The sequence below is a fragment of the Haliotis rufescens genome, unplaced genomic scaffold (genome assembly GCF_023055435.1).
Source record: "Haliotis rufescens isolate VD_foot unplaced genomic scaffold, xgHalRufe1.0.p SCAF_2, whole genome shotgun sequence".
NCBI lineage: Eukaryota > Metazoa > Mollusca > Gastropoda > Lepetellida > Haliotidae > Haliotis > Haliotis rufescens.
Genome location: NW_025963890.1, coordinates 41,666,122 through 41,687,626, shown reverse-complemented (window position 1 = coordinate 41,687,626; position 21,505 = coordinate 41,666,122). Strand labels below are relative to the sequence as shown.

Here is a 21,505-nt window from a genome sequence, read left to right as displayed (position 1 = left end):
ACATACAAACAAAACTGTTGTATCTCTTCTACTGATCAGCCATCATTTTATATAAAACACAATGTCATAACGTGCTCATAAAACTGTATAAAACAGTGTCCATATTTACTGAGTTGAGTATTGTTGTGTTTGCCATACACCAGTAACCAGTCTCAGACTATATACACTCACTCCCCTCAAACTGGTTCTGGTATGCGGAGACCGCCTCCGTGGCCTAGTGGTAGAGCGTCGGCCCGGAGAGCGGAAGGCCCGGGGTTCGATCCCAAAGGCGTTAAAAGATGGTACTTGTTGTTACCCTGTCTGGCGCTCGGCATTAAGGGGCTAAAACAAGGACTGGTCGGCTCGGAGTCAGTATACTGTGTCTGAGTGGGGTATTCATGTTAAACTGCGGCATGGTATCTCAGTGGGCTAGCACTATAAATCGGCATCAGTCCGGAATAGTACAAGCAGCCACACAAACACACACACGTACATGCACGTCGCTATATAAGTGCAATAATCTTGGACGCGACGTTAAACCCCATTTCACCTCACCTCACCTCTGGTATGCGGATGGGTACTTTGACTTTTGGAAACACATATTCGGAATCCGGGTCCTACTTGAAAGATCTCTTTAATTTTTTTTAATTAACGTGAACAAGAAGAAGACAAAGTTTTGTAAGAGGAGAGAAATAAACTGAGGAGAAATATATCTTAAAAAACACCTTTAGTTCTTATAATGCATTTCTGAACATGTAATTCTACATTTCAACAAAACATGAAATCGATAAAGCAATTAATTAACAACTTGTGTGCTGATTTAGTCTTCGTTTAATGAAGTATTGATCGATACGTACGAGTTTCTACTTAGCTTACCGCCGCAGAGATCGATATTGAAACATAACCGAAAGAAATCAAATCTCTACTTGGGAATGTGTAAGCGATTGTGTTTTATTAGGTCAGGATGCAACACCAGATATCAATGCACGCAAATTTCAATGATGCGCTCATATTATTAGTTGTTTTGGGGTCTAGTTGACATCCGTGAAAAGAACTGAAGAGCTTCCTTAAAGGATATTATTTCTTATCGGCACCTTTGCCTTGATATTTCAGTGATGCTTTCAAAATATAAGGAAAAGTGACGACAACCATAAAAAGCGACTATGCTTGTCGTAAGGGATCGGGTGGTCAGGCTCGCTGATTTGGTCATCGATCCCAATTGCGTGGATCGATTCGCGTGTTGTTAATCACTGGATTGTCTGGTCCAGACTCGATTGTTTACAGACCGCCGTCATATAGCTGGAATATTGCTGAGTGCGGCATTAAACAACAAACCAACCAACCAACTTCATTTTGCTCAGAATTGCCTGAAATAGCCGAGACTGAAGGATAAACCATACATATCCAAAGTCATGTGCAAAAAGAGTTTGTAAGGGAGTGAGGGTTTAAAGCCGTTTGGAACGATATTCCAGTTACATCACGGCGTGTCAGCTTGATGTAAGGGGAAAAACAAAGTACAGTAAACTACGGTTATAACGAACTCAAAGGGACTACTTATTTTAGTTCGTTATAACCGTAGTTCGTTATAAGTACATATACAGCATGACTACAGCAAGTAGTCGGGACCAAAAAGTAAGTTCGTTATATCCGTCAGTTCGTTATAAGCGTGTTCGTTATAACCGTAGTTTACTGTACGCGATCTGGACTGCTAGTTGTTGGACTTCCATGGCTCGAATGCCTCGAGTTGGTTTTGTCACAGTCTAAAAGTGTGGGTTCGAATCCCGTAGTTTACTGTACGCGATCTGGACTGCTAGTTGTTGGACTTCCATGGCTCGAATGCCTCGAGTTGGTTTTGTCACAGTCTAAAAGTGTGGGTTCGAATCCCGGGTGTGTTCATTACCTCCGTATTGTTATTTATTCGTGATGCTATTTCCTTTCTAATAAGACCCATGCAGTCCGTAAAAGGCGACTATGCTTGTCGTAAAAGGCGACTAACGGGATCGGGTGGTCAGGCTCACTGACTTGGTTGATGCATGTCATCGATCCCAATTCCGTGGATCGATGCTCATGATATTAATCACTGGATCGATTAGTTACAGACCGCCGTCATATAGCTGGAATATTGCTGAGTGCGGCGTTCAACAACAAAGCAACCAACCAACCAACCAATCCTTTCTAATAAACCAAGGTCTGTCTAATCTGGAGTTCAAACAAGTTTTCGTCATTCACTATATGTATCCAGAGTGTTCTGTTCTGTTTGTAATCAGAACAACGCATCTAATACTTCAGTCAGCAACAAGTTAATGTATGTTTTTAGGTTATAACTAACTGTATAATCGTGTTCCGTTTGTGATTTCTTTCGTACACAAGGTCTACGACGCACAGTTACGTTGATAGTGCACCCAGCCGGCGTGCACCCCACGAGATCCTGAACCCACGGAGAGGTACGTGGCTGAAGATAGGAAACAACGCTTGCCAGGCGGGTCGTAGTCGACGCTGGAGCAGGTGATGTTGATACAGAGCTGTTGGCATTGGCTGTCTTCAATTGATGTAAGATCCTCCAAGTCATTGCCCCAGATGGCGTGACCGGCATAGCGGACAAGACCAGGTCCTAAGGTAGTGCATTCTGTGAAGAACAAAAACATAAATGTATCGATGGACAGAAAAATACTTTCACTACATTCATCGATAAATATTTTATGATTCAAAGTGATGCACAAGGATAGGACAGGTGTATGGATAATTCATGGACATTGATGTTTGATCATCCGTCAATTCTTTTGAAGTGCTAAAGTAATTGTGAAACCCTCTAAATAGTTGATTGGTTGGTTGGTTTGTTTGTTGTTTAACGCCGCACTCGGCAATAGTCCAGCTATATGACGGCGGTCTGTAAATAATCGAGTCTGGACCAGACAATCCAGTGATTGACATCATGAGCATCGATCCACGCAATTGGGACCGATGACATGCATCAACCAAGTCAGCGAGCCTGACCACCAGATCACGTTAGTCGCCTCTTACGACAAGCATAGTCGCCTTTTACGGCAAACATAGTTTGCTGAAGATCTATTCTACCCCGGATCTTCATGGGTCCTGAATAGATGACGAATCTGGGAATCTTACTAGCGTTATAGACTACCAAGGAAGTAAATATAACGGTGGACAGAAATAAGGGAACATCTACACAGTGAAACATGTGTTGAAGTGATTTCAGTATTCCATACATATAATTTTCACTACCCTGAAGAAGATCATTGTATGGCAATGCAGTCCCCATGGGCTCATCTCAGTCAGTATGGTGAGGGTTCCACTATGTGTTGTAGAGTTATTTCTCATATTTCTTTAGGTGGATGTGACGTTAGATCGAAAACATTTACCAAATGCTCGCCTGAACGCTCATCTTTTTTACTCAGACATGGTAACAACAAGTGCCATCTTTTAACGGCTTTTTGTAAGCAGCGGCCGAGGATCAAACCCCGGACCTTCCGCTCTCCGGGCGGACGCGCCACCGCTAGACCACGGAGGCGGTCTGACTCTATAGTAGATACATTACAAGATTATATAATAGACAGACGCTGCAATCAAGTCCTCATATCAGGCAATGAAAACACGTGTCACGCTCCGCTGCACCGTTGCACCGATACATTCAGGCCACATGTTCTGTACATGTTTTCCGCTTTTGTTTCATCATTGATCCTAGGAAACCCGTGTCCGGTTTTTGAGTGATGTATCGAAAGACAAAAGCGGTACAGAATTTATCAATAAAAAGCTATTATCCACACTGGGTCACTCGTATTTGCCCTCGACCAGTTATACTACTCATAGCACTGGGAATAAAACATAGTCAATCCTTAAACTGATCAGCATGATATCCTATTGGTACACAAATGAATACCGAGCATTATAACCAAGGTCAGATTAACGGTAAAAATGACATACAGTAAACTACGGTTATAACGAACTCAAAGGAACTCGTTCGTTTTAACCGTAGTTCGTTATATTTTAGCATATATACAGCATCACCACAGCAAATAGTCGGGACTAAAGTTCGTTATAAGCGTGTTCGTTATAACCGTAGTTTACTGTATTTGTAACAGCAACATATTTCTACCCTTTATGGTTGTCGGATATTTTACAATTCAGTTAGCTTGGGTTGGACGATATTAAACCTAAAAAAAATATTCTGTCTTTTTTTTTAAACATTTGCCTAAACTGTTATGCGTCGATCGGATTTGTGGGAAAAAGAAAAGGCATGTTCTGTGTGGCTGTTTAAGTATTAATACACCGAAAACAGTAGAAATATGTATTTTACTTGATAATGTTCTATTGTTAGTTTCACGATTTGGGCAGTTCGTAATATTTCAGATAATTGACGGGTTAGTCTCGGACAGACAAACTAGTGATTGATATTATGAGCAATGTGCCACGAAGTTGGGGTACGATAGTTCTCCATGTATCATGAACGCCACTGCAGATCTAATGTAGTCCTTCCTTCGGAGAAGCAATTGAATCTTGGGCACCGATTCTTACCTCACGATAAACAATGTATTTGACAATAACCTTTGGTAAATGTGTGAAGATTCAGCAGATTAATTTAATATATATTGTTATATACCACTTTCTGTTCGTAAATTCTTGCACCTGTCGGTCGAATCCGTAAATCGAAAATAATTTCATGATACTGTAGTTCACCTGGTGTTTTAAGCTGCAGTTAAAAATGCAATCAAAGACGATCGCTCAACAACCCAACACTTCATCCTATTGATCTGGGCCCACTTGCACAAAGCGATCTAAGGGCTAAGATGATCGTAACGCCCATACTTTAACATAGGCTTACAATAATCTTAGCGCTAAGATTGCTTTGTGCAAGTTGGCCCTGAACAACGCCTGCACAGATCAGCCCTTTTCTACCGACAACCTTTCAGTAGAAATGTTTACAGAACCATCAATGACTGAAGGATATATTTTGTCAACAGTGGCACCAAAGTATTTCTGAATCACTTTATCTTAGCAATTACAGCAAAGTAAAATCATTGTTACAAACTGAAAGATATTTAACTTGTTTCAATAATAAAAGTTTAATCAGACCTTATTGTAAAACTTAAATTTCATTGCCTAATTTTAATGTAAATATATGTCGCAGGTCCAAAGACGGTGATATTGTAAACTCTATTTGTACAAACTGTTCATCCGGAGAAGTAGAGGATGAATACCATGTCTTACTTATATATGTGAAACGTATTCCCATTTAAGGTACAAATTTCTCCCCATGTTGCAAGGTATTTTTAAAGACCGCCAGTAAATGATAAATCTGCTAAACTCTGAAAATTCTGATATGAGCCATGCTGTTTCTGTATTCTTAAAACATGTCTTTATAATGAAGAGTGTTTAACTTGATTTAAAATCTCATCATGTACATCACGTGACAAATTGATATCCAATCTGCATTGTACTATGGGCCTTGATGCACAAATTACTGAAAAAACTGTCTGTCTGTCTGTCTGTTTACAGAACCATCTATGCATGTGAGGATTTAAGACACTCAAAGGTCAACAGCGGTCCAAATAAATAATATCGCGAAAAACGCAGCATACGTGTACGTGCATACTATCTGTACATGTACAGGTACCGCATTTCATGATATTTTGGCTGAAATGGCCGAATAATGTCCAAATTCAAGCTTTTCAAGATGGCTGCCATGGTCGAATCTTTTGTACTAATTTAGGCGTCATCAGTTGGTGAATAAGTAATTGGTTAAACCATATCAATATCCAGGCAAGCGGGAGGTGTTTAAATCCTGCAAATCCTTTTAACTTGAAAGTAATAATCATACATCTTCTGTGTGTTTAACAAACCTATCGGGTTCATTATTTTCGTACACTGAGGGAAACTTGGACTCGGCGGACGAATATATAGCGGCTGGTTTGTAACTATGTATGGCTCTGTTAAAAATTTAATACCTATTTATTGATTGCACGCGGTACAACGACTAAACACTGTATTCTTTCTAACATTCTATTCTTAACATGGTCCATTAACTAAGCATAATTGGAGCTAAATCGCTCAATCCCATTAAATCAGATCTTAGTTCTCGCTACTGCTAAACAAAGATATGAGGACATCCCATCACGGGTCACGTCAGAGCGACCTTTCGCGAACTTTGACCGTCCAATGGAATGACTTACAAGAAGTCGACAATAGCCAATCAGAAGGCAGCTTAATCGAGTTTTACGGCATGAGTTTCAAACTCGATTAAAAATATAACAACTGAACAAAAAAACATTCTGGAATGGCTAATAGATGGTCTAGATTGTATGAATACAGACATGAAGCCCATAACTGTCGTTCGGAATACCCTGTGTGTTGCACGATCAAAAATAACATTCCAACTGTCACTTTCATGATCTGATAAGCAATGCTCTGATTGGTCAGATGAAAGGTCGTTCTGACGTGACCCTCAATGGGATGTCCTCAGATCTTTGTTTAACGGTAGCGAGAACTTCGATCTGCTTTTAATGAGATTGAATCTCTCAACTTAAACGTCAAACTTAGACCCAGGGTAAATCATTCGGAGACTGGGCACGTATTGTAACGAGAGAAAGCAAGGGTGAGATTTGAGAGTATTGGGTGAGTCATGTGAGGTGTCAGTGTTATGGTGTGAGTGTGTTGCAAATTGGGTGTGATGATGTATGTGTGTTGGGCTTTATAAGGTGAGGTGAAATAGGGTTTAACGTCGCGTTTAAGATTATTGCACTTATTTAGCGATGTGCGTGCGTGCGTGCGTGCGTCTGAGATACCATGCCACAGTTTAACATGAATACCCCACTCAGACACAGTATATCCGAATCCGTGTCGATAAGTCCTTGTTTTAGACCCTTGATGCCGAGCGCCAGACAGGGTAACAACAAGTACTAACCTTAAGAGTCTTTTGGCATGACGCGGCCTGGCATCGAGCCCCGAACCTTCCGCTCTCCGGGCGGACGCTCTACCACTAGACCACGGAGGCGGTGGTTGTTATGATGTGAGGTGTTGGGTGTTATGATATTAGGGTGTTGCGTGTGATGTAGAAGATGTTTTGTTTGTTTTGATGGTGTTGAATATGATGATGTTCGGTGCAAATTCAGGGCGTTTGGTGTGATGTGAGAGTGATGTATGTGATGTGAGGGTGTTGGGAGTGAAAATGTGCGATCATACAAATGTGTGAAATGGAAGAGTTCCAACCCTGCGAATGTGCTCAAATGTGATTAAAAAGGCTCTAAGTACCTGTGACACAGGCCTTTTGTGAGGGGGAAAACCAGTACCCAATCTGACAGGTACACACTCCATCATTGCACACAGAGGTCGCCACATGACAGTCGACATCATTGGTACAGCCACTGCCTATGTAGTGAGAGGCTGAAAATATAAAAAGAAAACATGACTACCATGGCTCCGTTCCCCGAAGGTTCTTAATGTCACGCCGGCGGTCGGGTAGCCAAGCGTTCGCTAGTCACGCCGAAGACCCGGGTTCGATTCCCGACATGAGCCCCATTTCTGGTGTCCCCCGCCGTGATATTGCTGGAAGATTGCTAAAATCGGCGCAAAACCATACTCACCCACTCACTCTTAATTTTACGACTATCCGGGCACCAATACTCTATCATAGATTAATAACAGCTCTGAGATCGATGTGTTGAATGGAGCCTGTTTCTGATGAAGTAATGGAAACATCACGCCTTCTTCCGGAATTAACAGATTCTAGTGATTTCTCTGGCATAAACCATGTTGTGGTTGATACATAATGACTCCATAACTTTGCATAATGACCTACAGCTGCGTCAGTTGTACCTGTCTAAAATGCATATTGAGAATGACGAATGAATTCCTGACTCAGAATCAACTACAAGAACAACAGCTTATAGTCACCATAACGGTTTACGCAACTGGAGGAACATTTAACGAGTTGGACGTGTTTTGAGGTGGGTAAAACTGAAATGAGGACCGGGTTGGATTTTAAGGAACTCCATGGTCAATCTTAAATTAAATTAAATATCGATGAATTGATTCTTTAGTAACCATGAACAGTTTGCAAATATTCGTACCCGTCCTGACAAAGCAATGCGTGCGTCTGTGAAAGGAGATCGCTCGTCGCACATGAGTGGCGTCTACTTATCGATCCATATAATTTCCACCACTACTTTGCCTTTAACGCCAAATGTAATATTTTTCGAGAGATAATCGAGACTGAATATACTCTGATCTTGACATTTTATGATTGTAAACTTCCAAAAATCCCGTTACTAGAACGCCGAAGACCCGGGTTCGATTCCCGACATGGGTACAATGTGTGAAGCCCATTTCTGGTGTCCCCCGCCGTGATATTGCTGGATTATTGCTAAAAGCAGCGTAAAACCATACTCACTCACTCACGTTTCCAGATATGACCTTTTTCGGCTCTCCTCACCATGGGAATCGTACAAAGATAGGCTCTTTCGTGATGACATTGCCTACTTCATGTACACAATTACAAACTGTTCATTTGCGGATTAAGAACACTTTTCCTATTTTGCGATAACATGCATGTGATGCTAAAACATATGAGACAACTACTTCTTTGTGTTCAACGAATAGAGAGGGTCTCGCTGCTGAATGCCGCTATGTAACTGATACTTTGTGTTCTACAAATAGAGAGGGCCTGACAGCTGAATGCCCCCACGTAACTGATACTTTGTGTTCTACAAATAGAGAGGGTCCAGCTGATGATCTCACTCCTGAAGATCCCCACGTAACTGATACTTTGTGTTCTACAAATAGAGAGGGTCCAGCTGATGATCTCACTCCTGAAGATCCCCACGTAACTGATACTTTGTGTTCTACAAATAGAGAGGGTCTAACTGATGATCTCACTCCTGAAGATCCCCACGTAACTGATACTTTGTGTTCCACAAATAGAGAGGGTCTAACTGATGATCTCACTCCTGAAGATCCCCACGTAACTGATACTTTGTGTTCTACAAATAGAGAGGGTCCAGCTGATGATCTCACTCCTGAAGATCCCCACGTAACTGATACTTTGTGTTCCACAAATAGAGAGGGTCTAACTGATGATCTCACTCCTGAAGATCCCCACGTAACTGATACTTTGTGTTCTACAAATAGAGAGGGTCTAACTGATGATCTCACTCCTGAAGATCCCCACGTAACTGATACTTTGTGTTCTACAAATAGAGAGGGTCCAGCTGATGATCTCACTCCTGAAGATCCCCACGTAACTGATACTTTGTGTTCTACAAATAGAGAGGGTCTAACTGATGATCTCACTCCTGAAGATCCCCACGTAACTGATACTTTGTGTTCTACAAATAGAGAGGGTCTAACTGATGATCTCACTCCTGAAGATCCCCACGTAACTGATACTTTGTGTTCTACAAATAGAGAGGGTCTAACTGATGATCTCACTCCTGAAGATTCCCACGTAACTGCTACTTTGTGTTCTACAAATAGAGAGGGTCCAGCTGATGATCTCACTCCTGAAGATCCCCACGTTACTGATACTTTGTGTTCTACGAATAGAGAGGGTCTAACTGATGATCTCACTCCTGAAGATCCCCATGTAGCTGCTACTTTGTGTTCTACGAATAGAGAGGGTCTAACTGATGATCTCACTCCTGAAGATCCCCACGTAACTGATACTTTGTGTTCTACGAATAGAGAGGGTCTAACTGATGATCTCACTCCTGAAGATCCCCATGTAGCTGCTACTTTGTGTTCTACGAATAGAGAGGGTCTAACTGATGATCTCACTCCTGAAGATCCCCATGTAGCTGCTACTTTGTGTTCTACGAATAGAGAGGGTCTAACTGATGATCTAACTCCTGAAGATCCCCACGTAACTGATACTTTGTGTTCTACGAATAGAGAGGGTCTAACTGATGATCTCACTCCTGAAGATCCCCATGTAGCTGCTACTTTGTGTTCTACGAATAGAGAGGGTCTAACTGATGATCTCACTCCTGAAGATCCCCATGTAGCTGCTACTTTGTGTTCTACGAATAGAGAGGATCTCACTCAGTGCCCATATTGTTCTATATAAAAACGAAATTCAACCAAATAACAGTGCCGAAAGTACTCCTCACCTTTAAGCAACAAGGGACTACGAGGACTTGGAAATGAGTGTACACGATTTGTTTGTTTGTTGTTTAACGCCGCACTCAACAATAATCCTGCTATATGAAAGCAGTTTGCATGTAATCGAGTCTGTACCAGACCATCCAGTGACTGACATCATGAGCATTAGTGTACGCAAAAGGGATATGATGACATGCATCGACCAAGTCAGAGAGCCTGACCACCCGATCCCCTTAGCCGTCTGTGATATATTGCTAGTTGTTGTACTGTCCTTTGACGACAGTTTTTTATATATGCTATACCTTGTTCAAGTCACGATATGGCTGAAATATTGCCGATGTGACTTTAAATATTAACTCACTCACTCACTCACTCACTCCTCCGGGAGATAAAGCAACAGGAGGATCAACCATCTTGGTGCGAGAGGGGATCGTGCATAGTCCTGTTCCTCTTAATACCAATCTTCAAACTGTTGCTGTTCGTCTGACTCTGCACATTGCTTTTACGCTGTGCTCCTATATACTGAACAACAAAATTTCCTGTGACATTGAATAAGATTAATGGCAAGGTAAGTTTTTTACCAAATCTGAAACTAATTCGGTTTGCAACAGATAAAAGAATCCTGTAAGTGTTCAAATGGTTTAATGTACCATACTGACTTCAGAAAATGCGTGATTTCATTAAAAAAAACCATGAACATGCCAAAATGTCAATTTACAAATCAATAGCGTGTATGTCCACCTCTGGTTGCGATGCAAGCAACACATCTTTGTCTCATGCCAGGGGATGACATTCACGTTGTTTTGTTGAAGAGAGTCCTGAACAAGTCGAGCAATGTGGGACGGGTCGTTGTCATGTTGAAAGGTAATGCCTTGGCCATGACGACGCAAAAACGGTAGAACAACAGGGCCGATTATCTCGTCGCGGTTGCGCTGTCCATTGAGATTTCCCTCTACTACTATCAAACGGGTCCTCTGTCTTGCTGTAATCCCACCCCATACCATAACGCTGCCGACCCCGAACCGATCTTCTTCCATGACACAATGATTGACGTAACGTTCACCTCGACGTCGGTACACTCGAATCCGTCCATCGCTGTGGCTGAGGTGAAAACGAGACTCGTCAGTGAATAGAACCATCTGTCCCAACTGCATGGCAGTCCAGCGTAGACGCTGTCTGCACCAGTGTGGACGTACTTGACGGTGGTTTCCTGTCAAAATGGGACGTCTGGCGGGTCTTCTGGCGACAATCCCTGCACATCTGAGGCGGCGACGTACGGCTTGTGAAGATATTCGTCGAAGGCCAGGGATGCTTCTTGCAGTCACTGTTGCTGGCTGGAATCGATTTCTTAGGTGTTGTTGTTTGAATCCATTTGTCTTGTCAATTATTGGTTACGCGTGGCCTGCCACTCCGAGGATGGCCTCTGACTGCATTCGTCTGTTGCCAACGTTGCCATAAACACCAAATGGTGTTTCTGTGGACGTTAAATTGTCTTGCAACATCATGTTGACTCGATCCTGCTTCAAGCATACCAATGGCTCGCAGACGCTCATTTTCGGACAGGCTTGGCATTTCGTAATGTTGAATAATTTAATTTTGTTGTTTTTCTGAGTGGTTGTTGTCAGTACGATGCTAAACAATGCATATGGAATCCCGTTAACGCACTTGTTTTTATACCCATTCTTGGGTAGTGAAATGCATGGGCTTGCATAAAAGTCAACTTTTGCATGGACTGCATGCTTTTCTTTAGCAGTTGCGTTTTTGTGACTTGATTCCATACATGAACTACAATATTGAACACCAAACTTTACTTGTTTGAAAAATACACTGAAATATTGGTGTCACAGAAACTTTTGTTGTTGAGTATATATCCCTCCTTCCTCGGATCTTTAACAGTCTGATCTACAAAATCTATACGATCAACGTCCAAAGCCCTGCATTTTCATGGGTGACACAGCCTGCTGTGGGGAAGTGCAAATACAAATTATAAAGGGAAAATCAATGAGGAATTTATTTCTGACAACAAACTATGTATATTTAATGATGAATCTGCCACATATTTACATCCAGCCACTGGGACGTATTCTGTCCTCGATCCGTCACTCACAGACTTGTACAATGGAATTGAATGGTTGGTCCATGATGACCTCCCAACCATTCTTAAAACTCTTAACCCCTACTTATTATCCACCTTCATCAAGGTGGAACTTTACCAAAGCAAATTAGTCATAACATGAGATACTATGTATTGACATCATAAAACATGACCTTTTCAAGAATATTCTAGATCCGATACAGCTGTTTTCGGACTTACTCAATGGCATTGCTGGCCAAACAATTCCTAAGTCCTCTGCGAATCCCCATATTCGTAAACCATGTTTTACTAATGACTGCAAACAGGCCAGAAAATGTAGGAAGAAAGCAGAAAAATATTTTCGCCGACATCCTACAGTCCATAATATAGATAAACAAAATAAGCGTCAGTCTTGGAGGAACTATGTCTCCAAAATAAATTACCGTACACCTATGTCCAAGGTGTGGAACATGGTTCAGAAAATAAAAGGCAAAGGTTCCAAATCTTCTATTCACCATCTAAAGGACGGTGATAATACTCTACTACAGTATTCAACATACAATGTACTTCATTCAAATTATGTATATACAGTAGGATCTAATATTTCTGTCTCATTTTTGATTGCACTTGTAGTGACTATACCACGTGTTTTTGAAACTCGATATACTGCACATAATCAATATGATATGAATTTTGATATGTAGGTATATCCAAATCGCCAGCATACAAATTCAGCGATCTAACCACTCAGCCATCGAAATTAAAGTCCGACAACTGGTAGCATAAATCACGTACTGTGTGTACCCCTCTGATGAGTGTAACTTGACAAATTAATATTCATGTTGTGGAATACTCGGTGTCTGAATGCAGGAATCATGTTTTCAAGAACCCTACTGCAGTGATTAATGCCGAGATGAGCAACATCTCGCTTATTGTAACCAAGACAGGCATCACTGTTATGACGTTATGCAACACACGACCTTAAAATTAATTTGGTTCATAAAAATACATCACATCATCACTCGAATACTCATAAACACCTCGGTGTAATGTTTTCCCAAGACATGAAATAGTATGCCCATATTGACGAATACGCAACTATGCACCTAAAAAGATATTTTCTTAACGAAAACTTAAATAAATACTCAATAGACCAACATTATTTAATTTTTTTAATTTGAAGTTTACATGATATACAGCTATTCCAATGGACGAGGCGACACAATTTGATGTGCATACGCTTTTCACGGGCCAGAGGGATGGTGTAAATCCTGCTGGGGTACCATGTAGGTAGCAGAAGTACCGTAAGTCCCCATGGTCCCTAGTATGGTGGGCGAACTTTGGTTGCTGGCGATCTACAGCCCGTTTTTATACTGTGTCGTCTGATATAATTTGATCATTTTATTGCTCTAAAACTAGTTTTTAAAATAATATTCTGTGATATATTGCTAGTTGTTGTACTGTCCTTCGGCGGCAGGTTTTTATATATAATATAAATGTTTAACTTGTTCAAGTCACGATATGGCTGAAATAGTGCCGATGTGACTTTAAATATTAACTCACTCACTCACTCACTTTTCACGGGACCGTGTTCTTGAAATTACGTAAACACTGACGGACAACTTCCACATTCCTTACCCCTGGGAGTGCCCCAGCACGAATACGTACAGAAGTGGTGCTTCTCATTTAAACCCTTTAATCTTGAACTCAGCGTGTTTGTATACATTGGGATAAGTAAAAAGGTTTGATTGAATATCCGTTTAAGGATATCCTCGCTACAACCCATCCTTCAGAACAAAACGAAGAAATGCACATCCAAACAACCGTATCGACTCGATCCGTGGCAGTCTACAGCAATAAATGAAAGTCCCTTAGTATCTATTTGACACATCTTTACAATCACCTTTCAGTGATCGGCCAATTGAGGACTAACACTTGTAATAACCACAGGTTCATTAACATCTTCGGAAATATCTCCCGTCACGTTTATCGTGTCGGCCATTTTGACGTCTACGACTTGATGTAAATGTATTACGACGCGCTTTCATTGTAACTGACTTACTGAGGTAGTTCTTAACAGACCTTTCTCGTCTAATGATGATATGAATACATGTGTTGTGATGTGCCTGAAGAGCAGGTTGTTCATACATACGCTCATGTCACCTCTAGTTTTGAGGAACTATTTTATTCCGCGATACAGCTGGTTGTTGTATGGCTGTTACACGTTACACGTTACACGTACTAAATATACAGACAGACAGACAGACAGACAGACAATTTATTCAATAATAGGCCACTGGCCCAAAATACATACATATGCAGGAATATATAAAGCCTGCGCAAAATGACATATTTACAAACTGGGAAAATTTACATTATGTAAATTTTTATTTTTTTATTTTTTTATTTTTTTTTACTTATTCGCAGTGGAATTTTTACTATTTACCCTAAGTTGATGAGCTTTGGTAAGAAAAATAGATATTTTATATAAGGTATCATATGCATCTGAGGAAATAAATCTAAGGTACTAAATATAATGGCGTATTGATGAACGTCTACGTCCTTTGAGGCAAAAATAGTGATAATTCTTTTAAAAGAATTGACTTTCACTTTGTGCGAGTTAATTGGAGTATGAACCTTCATGGAGTGAGGGCAAACTGCATGAACGTCGGAGCTTGTGAAAGTCAATTCTTAATTAAACTCTCATTGTTTTCAAACGGCCTATTCTCGAACACGCACATGAAGTCTGGGATAACAGTACCTATGTCAACTCTGATTAACTAGAAAAGATTCAACATTTTGTTTGGAATATTTTTATATACTTCATTAAGTGTCATATTGACATGAAAGCACTTTCAGCTTTATTCTGGCCCTCTGTTCCATACACTATTTGGAAACCTCTGGGTATTAAATACAGTATCTATGTCTCCCATTTTGTTTGGGAACCCTTTCATAGGCTTCATGATAAATTTCGATATTACCATGGATGCAATATCAGCTTCATCCTCTGTTCCATACACTAAGAACTATCAAATCATCCCTATCAAAAGGTGAGAAGGTTACGTATATAATTTATATATTTACCTCTAGGCAGTAGGTAGAGTCGGGAGCCCAGCCGTGATGTGGGGGGAGGGTAGACCTTGGTGTGGTTGGCAAAGGCTGTTGCATGACCTGTGCAGCCACCCGTGTTCCTGTCTATCTGGACACTGTGACAGCGATGGTCAAAGAAACACTTACCGACGCACTCCACTCCGATTAAAACCTGGTTCTCCCACACCAGGTTCTGATTCACATATTTATCATCAAAGTCAGGTAATGGCGTGAGTTGGTAATCTGTACATTCAGTACAAAAGGTTCGTGTGAATAACTGAGATAAACATATAGTGAAACAGGTCACCTCAATAACAGCTGTCATGTTTTCTATGTTCAAGTCTAGGAACAATGCTTGTGAAGTACAGCCAGGTATCCGATGAATAAACAGAAAGTCTGAATGCTGTCTGAACGTCACTTGTCACGAAACAAAGCAGCAGGAAAATCAATTCCTGTAACAACAATTCCTTTAAAATTCACACAGACCAGAAAGATGAGCAAATGAATAACAAATCCAAGGGGACGTCGATGTGTATATGCATGACTTAAAGCTGGGTCACATCCTGAGAGAGCCACCCCAGCTCTACTTCGACCACCACCAACAACAGCAGCAGCAGACTTTATGGTATAAGCCGCTCTCTGGCCGATTCCCATTCCTCCGATGAGTCAATACGAAGTGTATGATGTATGATGTAGCATCCGGAGGGATGATTGTACTGGCAGAAGAAGACAGTCAATACTGTCAATCCAAGAACAACAGGATTTGTAGTTATGTGATCGTACCCTGTAAATCTGGATCCATGGTTCCATGACCGTTTTACTGATGTTGGCGTTCGCTGGTGCGGACATGTATTTACATGGACAGTTATGTTTTCTTTGCTTTTACTATGAAAGTAGCAAGACGTGATATTCATGCCACTGCACTTATTGATAACGACGAGCATCGATGACTGCGTGACTATTTTAGCTGTATCAGAGTATTCGTCACGACAAGCTGATCCAGTCATAGGAAAGGGACGCAATTCTGCTTAAGTGATTTCAGCTTCTAGGCTACTGAGATAAAATGAGAGAGATAGATGAACTGTCAGTTTTACCCTGAGATCAAACACGTTGACTCATGTGATTATGATGAATAGTTAAATTCAATACTATTTGAAGTGAACGATCGAACCCAAAGTATACGTTTACATAAATATAAATGATATCTTTTCTTTACATCTGATAGAATACTTTCAATTTAGAATCTTTATATAAATTCAAATAACGTTTTGTTGAAATTAATGGAAAGTCACTACTTATCACAGTAACTTTCCAAGATACAAATTTGACGTTGAAGACCAACTAACGAATCACAAAGAAAAGAGTTCAAGGAGGATTTTTAGAAGATCTAGGTATAATTGTGTACCCTTTTGTAACAAAGACGTAAGACTGACATGTATTTATTGCAAAGAAAAGGATAATATTGTGGTACAAGGGGAAATGAGATTGCCAACTAGGCCACCTGTGTCCCCGAAGAGTTAACTACGCATTTTTATCACTGTTTTATCACAATCATAAAGCCGTTTCTTTGTTATTGAACACCACACACGCACTATTCCGGCTATCAAACGACGGCTGTCTGGACCAGACAATCTACGGCTGATATTATGAGCATTGTATCATGCCGTCGTTCAAGAACCCTCACACAGATCCATTTAGTCGCCTCTTACGACGAGCAGAGGCTGCTGGGGACCTATACACTCACATTAAATTAGACATACATTCTAAGGTATTGTGTACTTTACCATTACGCCAGACCATTATAAAACATCTAGATCGAAACAGCTGATTTTGTTGCTTAAGGATCAAGTATGGAAGTTGACATGGTCCTACATCCTATAGTTAATGTTATGTGAATCAATGAATGTTTCCATGTTTGCGTTGTGTATACATAAACAGTTATCATTCTCCGGCCATGTGGAACTTCTTTCACCAAGTCACACAATGACTATTTGGAATAAATTAACCATTACAATCGTTAAAACCTCATTACCTCAGAATTATTCATATCATAAATCCAACAGTTAGCAATTACCACAGAGTATGATTTAAATTTAATTAATTTGATTTATATGTTCTCTTCAATGTTTTCACTGAATCATCTTCACATGGATCTGAAGCGGTATGCAAGGATTGGTTCGCCTGTATTTTACGGAAGCATGGTAGTGCCAATGCCTAAATATAAAAGCATCATCTACGTAGATGAAAGCATCATCTAATACGCTTCCATAGTATTTCTAAAGGTAGTATTCATCGATAAATGGTTTAATTAAGATCAAAGTAACTATGAAAAGGGCTTAATATTTGTAGAAATGCAACCGGAAATTGATGGCATTATTGCTACATTTATAGTCATTATATGTACAATTGTGACTTTAAATATATCCAGATTCATCTGGCCAACCATACAAGTTTTAATTGCTGCAATTCAGAGAATAACATCATAATTCAGTTATTTCAAGTCGTTTGTTATTCACGTTATCATAGTCGCTCTGTTTATATCAAGTCACCAATATTGCGAATAAACATGCAATTCGATAAAATCTTGTTCTTGTAGGTACACTTGGACCAGGCCATTGAGGGATTTGTATACAAATACCAGCAGCTTGATAATGATTTTCTGTCTCACTGGTAGCCAGTGTGGACCGTTGTTACGTGGTCGCGTATTCCACATCGTGTGTTGAGCCTGGGAGGTGTATTTTGCACACGCTGGAGTGAGTGAGTTGGGTTTAACGCCGCTTTTAACAGTATTCCAGTTATATCGCGGCGCGTCAGCTTAATGTGGGAGGAAAGCTCGAAGTGATGCAGGTCTCAAACGTTTACCACTTCCGTGAAACCATACGAGCATGGGTACGGTGCTGACAAACCTAGAAACATAATCGGGGCGAACCGAGACTCGAACCCACAATCAAAGGTTTCTGGCGTGCCCAAGGGACGCAACTCTGCACAGCGAATCGCGGCGCCTTAGAGAACTGGGCCACTGACCTATTTGACATTCCTTATCTTGTGGTCTGCATGTTTGCATCCGGGTTAGAATTGGTCTTCAACAACCAATGCATGTCTTAAAAGGCGACTAACGGGATCGGGTGGTCAGGCTCGCTGACTTGGTTGTCATCGTACCCCAATTGAGTAGCTCGATGCTCATGATGTCAAACACTGTCTGTCTTGTCCAGACTTGATTATTTACATACCGCCGTCATATAGTTCGAATATTGAGTGCGGCGTTAAACAGCAAACAAATAGCAGACGCGAATGTTGAATCAATGATCACAGTTAGATTCTGTCTGCATGGTTGACGAGAACTCCCTCCATATTTTGGGAAGTTGAAGCTTTGGGCAGCATTAGTTTTGAACTGATGATAAAACAGCTGTGTCATCATTCAGTTAGAGAAATGTTGTCGTCATCCAACTTTTGATGTCATCAATGTCTCACTAACCGGTTTGAATCCTAGATAGAGCTTTATATCATTAGCCTACCGATTGAAACTGAGAACATGAGATCTTGCAATTTTTCCAACTGCTTTCCATTTTAGTTCCCATTACTGTACCCTTTATTTGTCAATTAATTAAAATCAAAATTATAACAAAATTAACGTATTGTTATTCCATATGAACTTTCCACGAGCAATTCTGAATATTCGTCTTACTAGAATATTACAGCATCAACCCCTAAATCACGTGGAATATTAGAATATAACCTTTTGACATCAAAAGTCTTATTTTGCCTTACATTTATTGAGGTAACTAATTTAGGGATACCAATGTATATAGAATATAACTGTGAAGATTTGTAATACGATGTTTAATTTCTATGTCCAAAAAATTACTCAACCGATGTGTTACACATATAGGTCCTGCAGTTATCAGCATCAGTGTCAAATGAGTAGGGTGTTCAATTTAAATACTGATATTAAAATGAATCGAATATTGGCTAATGTGACAATGAGAAAAAGTAAACGCCAAAAAGAACACGCGCCAAATTCGGCTTGTACTAGGTCTGCAAAATTCAGTGTCTCAAAATGTCAATGGGGAAAATGTTGAACTTGTTAATATTTTTTTGAAACTTCATGTATGAAATTCAAAAACAGGAAACAACTGTTTCATGTGCCCCCAACCGACTGATCCGCAAAATATATTATTTATGCTATTATATGGCAAGGGTGTCATGAAGAATGAATTGGACAAATGCTGTGCATAAGGGAAAGAATGCAGGTCCATAAACAACAGATAAAGGACCTCAAAACAAGGTGAATCCACTTAAGCGCTCAATCGACAAATGCGCAACAGGGAAGAAAATAAAGTTTAAGATAATCCCTTACTTTAAAACCGCCTTGGGCATAAAGCTGAAGAAATCTCTTTCACTCAAAGTTGTGTCTAAATAGGCAACGCAATGTATATGAAGCAAATTTGTATTTATTGTGAATGTTACCATTGTCATTGTGAAGCCACTAATGAAAAATCATATCAACGCCCTGTCACAATATTTGTGCAACGTGACGTCATCATATAGTGGCGTCATAATATAATCTGTAATTGTAATCACTTCTCCTGAAGATAAAACTGAAACATGTAGGAGAACACTTCGCCTCGTGTGATGATTTTGAGGTTGGTTGGTTGGTTTGTTGTTTAACGCCGCACTCAGCAATATTCCAGCTATATGACGGCGGTCTGTAAATAATCGGGTCTGGACCAGACAATCCAGTGATTGATATAATGAACATCGATCCACGCAATTGGGACCGATGACATGTATCAACCAAGTCAGCGAGCCTGACCACCCGATCCCGTTAGTCGCCTTTTACGACAAGCATAGTCGCCTTTTACTGCAAGTATTGGTTGCTGAAGACCTAGTCCACCCCGGAATATTCACGGGTCGATTATTTTGTGAATTTCTTACATTCGTAAAATCAGTATGACACACATACGAGTATAATGGGTTTTTCTTATTTCTCATTATTATTAAGTCATTTGAGCTCCTCTTTAGTTATAAATGCACTGATCACGACTGCCGTCTCCGAAAACAACAATTGTCCAATGACGTCAACAATCTTCAGTTATATTTGAATCATGAAAATACAAGTTGGGAACAAGTGATACTTGTACGAATTTAATTAACTACGGCCTTGTTGCATTTTATGAACTTTCCTCCCACGAGCACGGGTATGGTGCTGACAAATCTAGAAACATAATCGCGTACCAACAGGTGAGAAGGTTACGTATATAATTCATATATTTACCTCTTGGCAGTAGGTAGAGTCGGGAGCCCTCCCGTGATAGGGCAGGAGGGTAGATCTTGGTAGGGGTGGCAAAGGCTGTTGCATGACCTGTACAGATACCCGTGTTCCTGTCTATCTGGACACTGTGACAGCGATGGTCAAAGAAACACTTACCGACGCACTCCATTCCGATTAAAACCTGGTTCTCCCACATCATGTTCTGGTTCACAAATTTATCATCAAAGCCAGGTAATGGCGTCAGTTGGTAATTTGTACACTCAGTACAAAAGCTTCGTGTGAATAACTGAGATAAACATATAGTGAAACAGGTCACCTCAATAACAGCGGTCATGTTTTCAATGTTCAAGCCCCGGAACAATGCTTGTGAAGTACAGCCAGGTATCCGATGAATTAACAGAAAGTCTGAATATCGTCTGTTGACGACACAAAGCAGAGGAAAATCAATTCCTGTAACAACAATCCCTTTATAATCACCCAAACCAGATAGAAGAGCTAACGAATAAAAAATCCAAGGGGACGTTGATTTGTATATGCATGAAATCGTCAAGAGAAGAGTCAATACGAAGTAGATGATGTAGCATCCGGAGGGAAGATTGTACTGGCAGAAGACAGTCGATACTGTCAATCAAAGAACAGGATTTGTAGTTATTTGCCCTGTTAGCACTTATGGATCGAAGCCTTTAAAACCGTTTCAATGATGCTGACGCTGTTACAGAAAACTAGAATGCCATAGGTAGCTTTGCAAATTGGCACACTAGTACTTGCTTGTCTAAACAGTGCTTCCTAGCGTTACACGACATTACTTAAAACTTAATTATAAAATTATAATACGTTTCCATTGTGGATGTAAGAACTTTGACAAACTAGTATCATTGTGCATGTCGGGGAGGTGTGAAGGTGGTTAAACAGTTTGCTCTTCTGAGTTCGATTCCACGTATGAGTTCCTGAGTTCTGTGACATTTAATATTTTAGAAGACACT

At 40.4% G+C, this 21,505-nt stretch overlaps 1 protein-coding gene across 2 annotated transcripts; it reads right to left on the bottom strand.

Annotated features, from left to right (window-relative positions):
• Positions 1 to 443: 443 nt before the first annotated feature.
• LOC124118731 lies at positions 444 to 20,978 on the bottom strand. 2 transcript variants are annotated; one of them, XM_046480975.2, is made up of 3 exons: positions 20,526 to 20,978; positions 7,243 to 7,374; positions 444 to 2,605 (listed from the first exon to the last, which is right to left on the bottom strand). In XM_046480975.2, the coding sequence occupies exons 1-3, from the start codon at positions 20,854 to 20,856 to the stop codon at positions 2,352 to 2,354; spliced, it is 717 nt and encodes a 238-aa protein (XP_046336931.2). In that variant the 5' UTR covers positions 20,857 to 20,978; the 3' UTR covers positions 444 to 2,351. The 2 variants fall into 2 exon arrangements, with proteins under 2 accessions (XP_046336931.2, XP_046336932.2); XM_046480976.2 differs by lacking the exon at positions 20,526 to 20,978 and adding an exon at positions 15,245 to 15,925.
• Positions 20,979 to 21,505: the final 527 nt, after the last annotated feature.

Excerpts from the sequence above, each read along its gene's own strand:
- LOC124118731 (XM_046480975.2), bottom strand. The coding sequence starts at position 20,856 with ATGACCGCTGTTATTGAGGTGACCTGTTTCACTATATGTTTATCTCAG. Across the intron at positions 7,375-20,525 it reads ACTCTACCTACTGCCAAGAG|CCTCTCACTACATAGGCAGT; the intron begins GTAAATATATGA and ends TTATATTTTCAG. Across the intron at positions 2,606-7,242 it reads ACAAAAGGCCTGTGTCACAG|AATGCACTACCTTAGGACCT; the intron begins GTACTTAGAGCC and ends TGTTCTTCACAG.